Here is a 12995-nt window from a genome sequence, read left to right on the forward strand (position 1 = left end):
AAAATCAGTTGTGCAAAATAGTTTCACTAAGTCTTTTTCTGATTTTTGGTAGAAAGATAGAGTTCTCTAAAAAGTGGCTGGAGTGATTTTTCCCGAAAAAAATTTACCTTGAAATACACATTTTAATTTTTTTCCTGATATGTATCTCATGTTATCTCATGATTGGAAGCTGCTATGAATCAGTCACCTGATTTACTGGTATTTTACAAACCAGAATCTATTATTTACTTCACTTACTTCTTCTGACTAGCTCGTGTTTGCAGATGCCAACATTGAGGGGTTAGGTTTCTTTTTTTCAAGACCTATGTAGAACTCGTCTGCTGACCGACCATCAAGCACGTGATCTTTGAGTGTTTTGATTGGTCGGCCTCTTTTCTTGTTACCGTTGTTGTTGAAAAACAGTCTTTTGACAATGCTGGTGTTCTTTTGTCTTGCAATATGGCCAAGAAAATTTTGCTGCTGTCATTTGACATATTGAAGGATGTCTTCAGTTATGCAAACGCGTAGAACATCTTCACTTGACATGACAAAGTGGAAAGTTTGTTCATTGTTTTCATTGATTCTTCTTTCAAAGCTGCCTATCACCATCTCATGAAGTATATTAACGTAGGTGTATCGGATTATTAAAGGGTTTTGTTTAATGCTTGATAGCTAAATCAACCTCCCAGCCTTTTTAAATAATATGACAAATTTGGGAAGTGCTATGAACTTGTTTTATTTTTCAGTCTGTTTCTTATTATTATTGTAATTTTTCATATTTTCTTATTAAATCAATCTTCAGGTAGGTCCATTCAGCATGTAGCTTGTTCTATTTGCTTTTTTAAAATTTTTAAGGTTATGTTTAATGTCAGTAATGCTGATTGCTGACTTGAAATATGAGGACTATTTGGTTTGTTTGCATTTCTTGTAGGTAAAAAAATGTTATTTGGAGGAAAAGTGCTCTGTTTTGTGACAGGTGCTAGTAGTGGATTTGGTCGCTCAATATCTAGGTTGCTTCTTTGTCAGAATGGTCTGCTATCAAAAGCTCAAGTGGGCTCTCAAATTATCCTGATGTCAAGAAATCTTGATCAATTGAAGGAGACTTAGAGGTTAATGGAAGATGGATCTACAAACAGTGAACATTTTTTAATCCAATGTGAAAAGCTGGATCTTAGCGATACAAATGCTGTTGAAATTAAATTTCCTGATCTGCTTATGTCTTTAACAGGAGAATTTGATCATGTCTTATTTTTCAATAATGCTGGTTCAATTGCTGATGTTTCTAAACCTATCTTAGACTATCAATGGAGTATACAGGATTACACAAAATATTTCAACCTATCAATTATTTCTTCCATTTACATGATTAATGCCATGATTCATAAATTTTCTCTCCATCCCTCAAAAATTGTAATTATCCAAACATCAAGTCTTGCAGCTGTTCAAGAAATGGCGTATATGCCATTATATTGTGCTGCAAAAACATCAATGGATATGTTCATAAAATGTGTTACCAAGGATCATCCCAACATTAAAACATTGAATTATGCTCCAGGACCTCTAGATACTGCAATGGGACAGGATATGAAAAACAAACATGGCTCAGATGACACGAGACAGTTTTTTAATCATTTGTTTGAATCTAGAACCATCATCAACCCTGATGATTCAGCTGGGAAACTAATGGGTTTGCTGGAAAAAATGGATTTTGAATCTGGTGCTCACATAGACTACTATGATGTATAATTTTATTTAGAAGATTAATAAAAGATTAAAGTTATATTTATATGTCAATAATTCAATTCTTATCATTTACATAAAGACTTTTCGAGGGGCACAGCAATATAAGAAGAGTCCTTTCTGGAGGAGGGACTTTAAGTTTTTTAATTTGCTGTGGTATTGTTTATCTGTTTAATTAATGATCTTCTCCTATAAAGAATAAAGAGAAAATTCCAAAATCTTATTATTAGCAATGTTGTTATAAGAAATAAGAATTTCTGTCCTACTAATAATAGTTTGGGTGGCACTCCACATTGCACTACTCATCATCTGCACTGCCTACTACTCACAGTGAATTTCCGATTTTATGGCTCAATAACTTCTACAGAATTTATTGATTGAAATTAACAGTCAAACATAGCTTCAGCCAGGTTTCTAGTCCCCCCCCCTAACAAAGTAAGGTCCCCCTAATAATTTAGCTCATCCAAAAAAATGCCTTGTGCTAGGTCCCCTTAAACACTTGGGGAAAAAACAAAAACATTGTTCTCCCGCCCCTGTAGAGAAGTCAATAAAAAATATATGCAGGTACAGTACTGATAAATGAAAACTCAATTTTACTTGTGTTAATATTTATGTTTACAAATCTTTTGGTTTTTATATTTGATTTAAAAGTAAGATAAGAGATCTTTTGAAATTAGCTGAACAGCCCCCAGAGTCTCAGTCAGATCATCTACGCCCCCCCCCCCAACAATCTAGGTCCCCCCCAAATATTTTGGTAATTTTAGCCCCCAGGCTCTTTAAAGGCCAAAATATTTCTTAGCCCCCCAAAAAAATAAGGGGGGGGCTGATGCTATGTCAAAACTAGAGAAGCCTTAGCTAGCAGCTGAATAAAGAATAAATATTTTACTATGAAATATTTTATCATCAGATTCTACATAATTCTGATTTATAAAGCTTTTTGTCAAAATTTAGATTTGTTTTCGAAATAATGACATCCCAATTTGTTGGAAAATGCTTTTGTATGATTACGGGAGCAAGTGCTGGCTTTGGTCAAGCTTTGGCGCAGTTGATGGTCAAAGAAGGGGGTCTTTTAAGTCAAGCTGTGAATGGTTCCAAAATTGTTCTTCTCTCTCGAAATGTGTCTGGAATGAAACAAACTAGAACTGCAATGGAAGAAAAAGGTTATGATATGAGTCGATTCGATGTAGAAGTTGTTTCAATTGACTTGAGTGATACAGGGAATACTGAGGGTAAAACATTGGAGTATCTTAAAAAGCAATCCAAGGAATATGACAATTTGATTTTATTTAACAATGCTGGTGTCTTAGGGGATGTTACCTCAACAGCTGTGGATAAGACCCATCCAATACAAGATTACCAAAATTTGTTCAATGTCAATATGGTGTCTCCTGTCTTTCTCATAACAAATGTATGCCAACATTTTTCAACCAGTAAACGTACCATTGTTCAAACATCCTCCATTGCTGCAAAACAGGCGTTAAATTGCATGTCAACTTATTGTTCTGCTAAAGCTGGTATGGACATGTTTATGAAGTGTTTAACCAAAGATCATCCAGACATTACAACACTTAGTTATTCACCAGGTCCTATGGACACTGCAATTGGTAATGATTTGAGATTGAATCACAAAGTTGAATCTGTACGTGAAAGCTGGGAAGAAATGAAAGAAAAAGGCACCATTGTCAATCCGTATGATTCAGCTACCAAACTGTTGGAGGTGCTTCAAACTGGCTTTAAATCTGGAGATTTTGTTGACGTCTTTGGTCGCACTGGATAATTCTTTGTATATATTATACAGTGGACCCTCACTAATTCGAATTTCTATTATTCAAATCAATCTTTAATTCGAAATAATTCTCAGTTTCTGCGTAGGATAAACCTTTATAAATTCCTGTTAAAAATCTGTTATCCGAACAGATTGGAATTCCCGTTCTAACTTCGAGTTCGAATTAGTGAGAGTTAACTGTTAAATGTCTTGTCTTGACTTATTAGGGGGAGGATCCATTATATTTACATTTTACTTACAGTCGTCTTCTTATACATTATTCCTACACAATTGACTTTTGTTGATTACATTACTATGAAAAATTATTAATTAGCTTAACTATATATTCAATCAATTTTCCTTTTGCAGATGTATGATGTATGAATGCACGTCATGAACATTCATAAAATATACGATGTCAAAATGTTGTTTTGAAAAAGTTTTTCATGATAACAAGAATAATTTGCATATCAGAGTATTACTATTAGGAATTTCAGAGATGAAATATATTTTTTATTCTAAAATTTTTATATCAAATCTAAAACAGAATTACATATATCTAAAACAAAATTATGATTATTATAAAAATTCTTTTTATGATTTCATATATTGCTTACAAGGATGAGTATTAATTGACTTAATCTCAATGGGATTGTCCGTTCTGTCTTTGGTGTCTTGATGGTTTACTTTTTTACTTCTTTGCAGAATATTATAATCAAATAAAAGCCAAATAAAAACATGTATTATCATCAAAATATGATTGGATGGTTATGTTCAGTTTTTGTGATTTTGGCATCCATCTTTCAAAACATCAATGGTGATACTTTGAAAATGTCTAATATTGTAAGCTCATCTTGTTTTCTTTGAGTCAATTTTTCTCCTGAGCTGACCAACGTTACTGTATTGGCATATAGGGAATAGGGGGTTATCACAGGTGTAGTTTTACAAAGAAATTGATCAGATAATTTTACCTTGAGAAATATTTGTAATTTATGAATGGATATTATATATAATGCAGACATGTTCGATTTTTCTGATAGGTAGAGTCTTTGAAATACATTGAACCGCCAGATGGTTATTTTCTTCTTTGATTTAGCTTTACAGACATGGAGCTCGCTCACCAACCAGATTTTACCCTACCAATCCAAATCAAGTTACCGCTTGGCCTGACGGTGCAGGTCGCCTCTCACAGGTAAAACAATGTACTAAGCTGGGTATATTTAAGGTTGTTATAGTCATAAATTACACTCTTATGGAGATACATTTTTGTTGTTACAGTGAAGTCTATTTTACTCGAACATAAATTTGTTTGAGTTGCGGAAATTTTTGTTATGAAGTAAGTTTAATAAGGCATTGTTAACTGAAGGCACAAGAATAACTTGTTGGAGTTAAGGAGGCATTCGAGATATTAAAGAGCTTTTACTGTAAAGGAATTATCTTCTTTCCGTGTATGTAAACTTAACGAGATAGCCGAGTAGTTTAACGTGTAAGCACTGTTAACCAGGGGATGTTGATTTGAATCTTTCATGTCCTGTTCAGCCTACAGCAGGAACGACGCACTGGGTACGGCACGTACAGCAGCCGCTTTATCACATTTTTCTTTAGACCATGGAGGTATAAAGAAAAACAGGAGTTGAATGTGTCGGTAATTGGTCGTTGGAGCCTTTTGATTTCTTTTATAAAATGTATCAAAAGAAATTCTAAGCTCGCCCGATGAAATAAGACTTTTAAGTAGAATTCAAGTTTGCTCTGAACATTCTAATTATCAGTATTGAAGATTCTAGCCTTTTATTAATATACGAAAATTAAATAAAATCGTCCACGACACAAGTTTATGTTCCATTTCGTTATCTGTTCAATTTTGTTTTGAAAAGATATTTTTTCAAGCCAGAAAATGAAAAGTTCTTTATAAGCACACACAATTTTAGCCTCAATTTGTAGACATAAAGTTGCAGGAGAATTTTGGAGGAAGGTATCAAGCAATAGAGTTCACCTTAAAGAAAACATTGATCGAAAAATCTTATTATTTGACGAGGGATTGCTAAGTTTACAGGCCTTTTTTTAGTCCAAATATTTTCTTACACTGATGTAGGAAACAATGAATCTCGTCTCAACTAATTTTTAAAGCTTCAATGAGCCAATAAGATTTCACCAATGGATAAAAGAGCCCATTAAAAATGCACGATATATGAGATTATGAGCATACATACATCGTAACTTTTTTAATCGTCGGGCGAGCTTGGTTACAATAGAATACTTCTCCTGTTTCTTTATACCTCCATGTTTAGACTCTCACTTTTATATCTTTTATATACCGAGAAACATTTCATAATCTGAAAGAATGTCGATAGGAAAAAATTCCCCTAACAGAAGCCATTTTATGATTTCCAAAAGCATGCTGCAAGAGCAAAAAATGTCACATACCTTAAGGGAAGAAATTTTCACGAGAATAAATTTTCGCGGAATTTAATTTCGCGAATCAGAGTTTCAAAATGGCAAATTTCGCGGAATTTAAAATTTTCGCGAATGAGCCAATTTAAAAAGTTTCACTGAATTTGATTTTGCGGTTGAGGGAATTATTTGTCTACGAAAAGCCCTATTTTACCCTAAAAAGGCCAATTTTAGGGGTGATTTTTTAAAATTGTGAGAATATTCGTGTTTTGCAGAATTGGATTTCGCGGTTTAGCCATTTTGGTGGGTTTCGCGGAATTTAATTTCGCGAATTACGCCCAAATTCGCAAAATTAAATTCCGCGAAAATTTCTTCCGCGAAAATTTCTTCTCGCGAAAATTTCTTCCCTTAAGGTAGTCGGCTTTTTTCCATATGAAACAAAAATCCAAGTATTTTTAGAAAGAAAGTACAAGAAATAAAAAAGTGTCATAGTTGAAAGGCTATCCTGTTTTAAAGGAATCATTTTGATCACCTAAGTTGTCATTGAAGGTTTCAAAGGGTCTGAGAATGTAAAAAAATTTCGAAGAAGACTGCCCCGCAGGGGGTTAAAACAGACCCCAGCTTAAAATTTACTTGCTTCGCTCGTCGTACCAGATTTGAACTGCTTCCATCGTGCCTGTATAGATAGTCGATCTGGCTAAGAAGAAAAATTATAGCACGTTTTTAAAAGAAAAATCCATCCATGCGATTTTAGGTAGGGATGAACATGGAATACCACCTCGGAAAGTTCTTGAAGGAGAGATACGTGGATACCAAGTTCATCAATCAATCATATCTTCATAAAGAGGTGAAATGGTTCGAATTTCAAAAAAGATTAATTTCTGTATCAGCACTATATACACTCTGGTATCTGTGTCCTGTGTGAATCCCTTAGGTTCTGGAAACGCTATGAAATTCTAACTTGGAAACAATTGAAATGCAACTATGTTAGTAGTAGGAAGCATACCGTTCGAAATTAAACATGGTATTGCTTTTTGTTATGAAAGGAGTGGTCTTTCAAGTCAAGTTGTATTGTTGTATAGTCAATGGGTCGCCAATGTTATCCTAACATCGTAAAACGTTTTTTGACAGGTTTCTATTCGAAGTTCGAGTGTCGATCGATGTTTACAAAGTGCACAAGCTCAACTTGCTGGACTCTATCCTCCATCTGGATGGCAGGTGCGTGCAATTCTTAGTATCTATTTAATAGAGTGAAAGGCTTTTAAAGCTGTAAAGAAGGTCTTTTTAATTTTGAGCCAGTAATTTTAGGGAAATAGCGTGTCTAGATATCCTTGGATCTTGAGGTGAGTTTCAGAGAATACAAGCTTTGGAGGCATCAATGGAGACTTTCACACCCTGATCCTTGATTGTTCCTGGAATTGGTTTTTCATTTTTTCAAAATTCTCATTCTTTAGCTACGTCCTAAAAAAAATGAAAATAACTTGAACTAACTTAGCCAAATTTTACACTTGAGTCTACGAGGCAATAGTTATTTAGTAAAAACTTTTATACCGCTCATTAAAAATAATCATTACTATTCAATAGACCTTTTTTTGAATTCCTTCTTTTTTTAGATATGGGGGAATGAGGAGCTTGGTAAACTATGGCAACCGATTCCGGTTCAAACTGTCCCTGGAGATGAAGACCCTGTAAGATTCTGAATTTTGTTTTGATTTCGTTGTGTGTTGTCTTGCTTCATTAAATTGATTTTGAAATGATTTATTAAAGTGACTTTTTATGGATTACATAAATTACTATTTGTTGACGCTATGAAGCTGTAAATAATTTTCCCTCTTCAAAAACTGTAACTGGTAATTCCACGTTGCATGTTGTAAGGATAAGGTTTATCTTAGGTATATAAAATAATTGTACTTTCCAGTTGTTACGCCCAGAAGATACAGATTGTCCACGAATCGGCGAAATTTGGTCGAGTATGACAAAAGCCAGCACTTACATTCAAAAGGCTAAAGATAACAAGGTTAGGTCCATTCTTGTCGATATCAATATCTAGTGATTTTGTTATTGTTTTTTTGAGTGATTACCCCGCGATAAACACGTCTTCTTATTCCTGCTACTACCAAAGTAGTTGACGACAGTGAGATTTGTAAATGAGTGCCAATAAATATTTCTTGAGCAACTAGACATTGTAAGTAATAAGTCTGCGCCTGCAGTCAGAGGTGACCCGAAGGCTCTTTCGATAGCTATCTACCTGAAGGTAGGGGAGGGCGCCACTCTTTAGCTCCCTGGATTTTTCCACTTACCTTTTATCTTTCTCTTAATTGCTCAGAATCAAGCAGAGAGACACACCAAGTACTATTTTGAGAATCTTTGGTATGACCCGGCTGGGGGTTTGAACCCAAGACCTTGCGCACCGTAGCCGAATACTCTAACACTGCACTACGGTCTCTAAGCATTTTATAAGGAATTGTTACTTTAGCTTTTTTTAATTTTCAGGAGTTGTTAGATTACATGACAAAGAACAGTGGTAAAAACATCACATTAAGTAATATCTTATTTGATGTTACGGATGATTTGCTCTGTGAGGTACACTTTCGTTTTACGCTTTGCAATGTAATCTCTTATACCGCATCTCTCCTTATAATTGTAACAATAACACATAACGGATATAATCTAGTAGACATTCGACCATTGTACCAGAAATTTTATTTATTGGCTTACTTGTGAAAATAATCTGCGATCAGATTCTGGTATTCTGTGCATTGTACGAATTCAGTCTAATAACCAAAGACCATGGTTCCATATAAGAGAATCTGTTAAGGTTGGCGAACCGTTTTGATCTTTTACATTCAGATTTAGAATAATATTTAAACGAGCTTTTAAGCATGGTGATTGGCTAAAGTAAATCAATCACACCATAATCAAATGTCGATCATTCGTTTTCTAGCGTGCAGAGGGATTGAAATCAGCACAATGGGCTATAGACAGATTCCCAGATATCTTAGAGCTCACTTATTGGGCATTCAATTACCTTTACCAAGGCAGTGATGAGTTGGGTCGTCTTTTAGGAGGTAACTATGATTTTTATACTAGACTTTGAGGCTTTTTAGATTATTTCAGGTCAAGTTTTTTTTATGAGACTTTATACGGCTCTATCACCAGAAGACTTTGGTTAGCTTTGTTGATTTTGTAATCGAGTGGTTTTGAAAACGTTTTTAATGTTTCTTTTAGGTGCATTATTGGGTAAAATGGTGGGCAATATGAAAACAATGGCGAGCGGAGATACTGATGATAGTCTAAGCAAGCTTAATATCTTCTCTGGGGTACGAAGTAGATTTTATTATTTATTATTTTATTTTAATTCCGCTAAAGGAATTTGTTTTCTGGTCAAGAAGAAGTACCACTCATTATCTGGTATTTCGATGGAAGATCGACGTCCGGAGTGGGCTAACTTCATTGTTTCTTGCATTCGATATGTATTGGGATCACCTACACGGTGCTATTATGTGGCTTTTTTTAATTTTTAGCACGATACGTCGATCTTATCATTCACAACAGCTTTGAATACGAAATTTCCTGTCCCTGAGTTTGCTGCTTGTATCTTGGTTGAGCTTTATGAAACACCAACAGGGTAAGTAAAAAGTCTAAAATTTCCTGAATCTTTTCGTTCCACATTTTCACATCTCTGATTTATTGTAAAGCCAAGCCCACGCTCATTCTCGCCTCACCTTTCACTCTCATTATCACAGAGACCATTATGTGACCATCAATTATCGAAATGGCTTCGGTAATATCACATTGACACCAATGAACTTAACTGGATGTGATGTTTACCAATGTCCACTCGATGATTTTGTAAGGTAAGGATAGCAATGATAAGTTTGTCTTTATTTTTCAACTTCCATTATGCATTGAATGTTGAATTAGGTTATTCTCTACACCAGGGATTTTTCTATGCACTTTTTTATGTCCGTATACCGGCCAAAATACTCAATCTAAGATTGAGTTTTTGAAAGAGAAAATTCCCTTTCAGGCATATTAGAAACTCTATCTAAGTTTATAAAAACGGCCCCAGCTTAAATTGCTTGGAAAAATCCCTGCTACACGTGAAAATAGCTTTTTACATGATTAAAACCGACGTAGTTGTTCTAACAGATCTCTATTTTAGTGGTACTCAAGATTCGCTTTTGCGTCAGCAAATCTTGAAGAGTATGGTTAAAATCGATTTCCTTTCTGAAATAATCGAATCAGGTTTTAGACGAAAAGGTTTAGCTCCCATTGTTTTAATGTCTGTTAAGCAGTGTTCTTGTTCCGTCTCGGACAAATTTCTTTTCACTGAAGTATGTTAAGAGACTTCTGTATAATCCACCATAAAATTTCAAGAAAAATGTGCTAATTTGCTGTGTAAAATCCATTTTCCATCTCATACGAAAAACCTTGCTTTGGCCACAGAATAAGACAATGTCAAACTATTATTAATGGGCTGTTTCATTAAAAAACCATACAGACTTCAAAAAAAATGGCGAAATTTGCAAAAGTACCCTTGGGAAGTGAAGGTGGACGAATTGAAATCATTCTTTTATCCCGTGGAAATTTTAGAATAACTTTTTACCCCCCTGGAAAAATAAAAAAAGACTCCCTGGAAATTTTTCTCGGATTACCCTCTGGAAATGTTCCTCCACCCCCCTGTATGGATATAAAATGGAATGGCCTAATTTATACCATCATTTTTTGTGTTATTTTTGTAGGATTACGTCGAAGAGGATACCAACCAACCGACACAAAGAATGCAACCCTGTTGAACCTTTTTTCACCAAGAAAAGTAAATCAATTTAAAATTTTCGACAACCAGCCTTCTTGAAAAGCTATAAGTTTGACAGTTGACTGACAAAATGAGAAAAGATCGATTAACAAGACAAAAAGTGTATCACACAGTTAAATTAGTGTCTCTAAGGATCGGGTTTTTTTTTTTGGAATCGCTTGACTGTTTTGTTAGAAGCACTTGTTATACATTTTTGGAAAGCTAAGGGGTAGGGGAATCGAAATTATGTTTAAATTAATGTTTCCAACTTTTTTTGGTGTGATTTTCGGTCAAATATGACGGTCTCAGGCAAAAATCATAGGGTTAAAAATTAATGAAAATTTTAGCTCGATTAAACGGAGACCTGTTGTATATTTTTGGAAAGCTCTCAAAAAATTAAGATTAGAGATAAATTGCAAGTATAGGTGATTTCTGTACCTAACTCGAAATATTAACCCTTGAAAACCGTGTTTTTCAGCCAGAAACAGCTATTTTGTCCAGTTAGTCTCGAGTTAGGTACTGAAATCACCTATACTTGCAATATATCTCTAATCCTAATTTTTTAAGAGCTTTCCAAAAATATACAACAGGTCTCTGTTTTCTCGAGCTAAAATTTTCATTAATTTTTAACCCTATGATTTTTGCCTGAGACCGTCATATTTGTCCGAAAATCACACCAAAGCGTCCGAAAAAAAAATTGGAAACATAGTAATTTCGATTCCCCTACCCCTTAGCTTTCCAAAAATGTATAACAAGTGCTTCTAACAAAACAGTCGAGCGATTTTACAAAATGCCCTCTACTAAATCAATGAAGAGTGAAAAGTCAAGAAAGTAAGAAATTTTTCAAAAGTATTGGAGAATTCTTTTTAAAAATCGAAGAATGTTTTGTTAAAATGTCTCTCTAAGTAGGGTCACCTTTATAGTAATTTTGTCTTTCTCACAGTGTCGCCTTTTCAGCAAAAATCAGTCTCTCTAAGGGTAAGGGTTCGGCGTCTAACCTAGTACCCCGCTAAATTATAGGTCGTATTTTCTGAAGGTTTCACTTTAGCGACACGGCATGAGCTCAAACTTAAGGAGAATTCAAATCAACCTTATCATCATGCTCAAATTTTTATCATCATTATCAAGAGCTTACAATCATGTGTCAAACTTACGACTTTCGTATCTCAAGTATTAGATACACTGTTTTATCGGCCAAGCCTCTATCAAAGTCCTGCTATTCAAATCTCATACAAGTCTTCGGCGCTATTCTCATTCTCAATGATGGCTACTTTTTACATTCTCTCCTCTTTCCCCGATAGATCTTACAGTCATTGCAGCCGTCCTGTTGGCCACCACCATATTCCTTTTCTTTCTCTTCATCTGGATGTTGGTGCGTTCGCGATATAGAAAGACCTACATCCGGAGCAGTTTGAAAAAGAAAGCACAACAAGACTCGGAAGATAACGAAAAGAACAAACGAAGACATGAGAGAGGAGATGAGAGTGAAAATAAAGCGATTAACGATACAGAAGATGAAAATGCAGCACTTATCGTATGATAATTGGACTGGATGTGAAATAGAATTCTTCTGGTTTGAAAAGACGAAATGATGATATACTTCAGCTTTAAGGGGGGGGGATATGCCAAGATTTTCCCAAGGACTCGACTAGTCAGGTCAATAACAATGATTTTAATGAATTTTGATTATATTAAGTATTATTCATGCAAGCAAAGAAATATCAAGGGTTGAATATCTACTGAACGGGATTTTTTCATCCAACAGATTTTAGGTCTTTAGCCTAAAACTTGCGCCAAACATTTTTACTGTTAAACTAAGTTAATTTGTGTTTCTGCCATTACGAAAGCAAAACATTCGCTTTGTTAAGGAATTCGAACGTTTAAATACCATAATTAGTGAGTTTTCCCTAAGTTGCATAACTTGGACAAACCTGAAAAGTCTCTTTATGAGTTTTAGTTTGAATTGTCACCGTTAGGTATCTAAAGAGTATTAGTCTTTATAGATAACGGCTGACTTTACTCTTCAATGTATAACATTATGACTATTAGGGCGGGACGGTTTTTTTTTTTGAAATTTGAAAATCTTGAATGATTTTATTGTTTTTTTCTACTGAGAAAATAAATTGTAAATTTTGTACGTTCTTATAAAGAGAAGTTTATACGTTATTATTATTATATGCATTTTCTTAGATTTTTATCTGTCTTTTTGTTTGTTTTTTGAATAAATTATTTGTAAACTGTTTTTCTGGTTGTTTAGTTGTTTTGTCCTGTTTTTTTGCTCCTTCTTTTGGAATTTTATGGTTATTAGAAATTATCTCTAAA

At 34.4% G+C, this 12995-nt stretch overlaps 3 protein-coding genes across 3 annotated transcripts; all 3 read left to right on the forward strand.

Annotated features, from left to right (window-relative positions):
• Window positions 1-1092: 1092 nt before the first annotated feature.
• Window positions 1093-1725, forward strand: LOC136797635 (sepiapterin reductase-like). Its single transcript, XM_067054220.1, has one exon. It carries the CDS (start codon window positions 1093-1095, stop codon window positions 1723-1725), a length of 633 nt encoding a protein of 210 aa, XP_066910321.1.
• Window positions 1724-3823, forward strand: LOC136797690 (sepiapterin reductase-like). The gene has a single exon (XM_067054275.1). It carries the CDS (start codon window positions 2687-2689, stop codon window positions 3494-3496), a length of 810 nt encoding a protein of 269 aa, XP_066910376.1. The 5' UTR covers window positions 1724-2686; the 3' UTR covers window positions 3497-3823.
• A 353-nt stretch (window positions 3824-4176) lies between these two features.
• Window positions 4177-12886, forward strand: LOC136797719 (prostatic acid phosphatase-like). The gene is made up of 13 exons (XM_067054304.1): window positions 4177-4327; window positions 4581-4676; window positions 6630-6722; window positions 7007-7093; window positions 7489-7563; window positions 7794-7892; window positions 8369-8458; window positions 8820-8943; window positions 9104-9195; window positions 9400-9503; window positions 9622-9732; window positions 10621-10694; window positions 11975-12886. The coding sequence occupies exons 1-13, from the start codon at window positions 4223-4225 to the stop codon at window positions 12211-12213; spliced, it is 1389 nt and encodes a 462-aa protein (XP_066910405.1). The 5' UTR covers window positions 4177-4222; the 3' UTR covers window positions 12214-12886.
• The last annotated feature ends 109 nt before the right edge of the window (window positions 12887-12995 follow it).

This window comes from Clytia hemisphaerica, unplaced genomic scaffold (genome assembly GCF_902728285.1).
Source record: "Clytia hemisphaerica strain Z4C2 unplaced genomic scaffold, Clytia hemisphaerica genome assembly, whole genome shotgun sequence".
In the NCBI taxonomy this organism is placed as follows: domain Eukaryota; kingdom Metazoa; phylum Cnidaria; class Hydrozoa; order Leptothecata; family Clytiidae; genus Clytia; species Clytia hemisphaerica.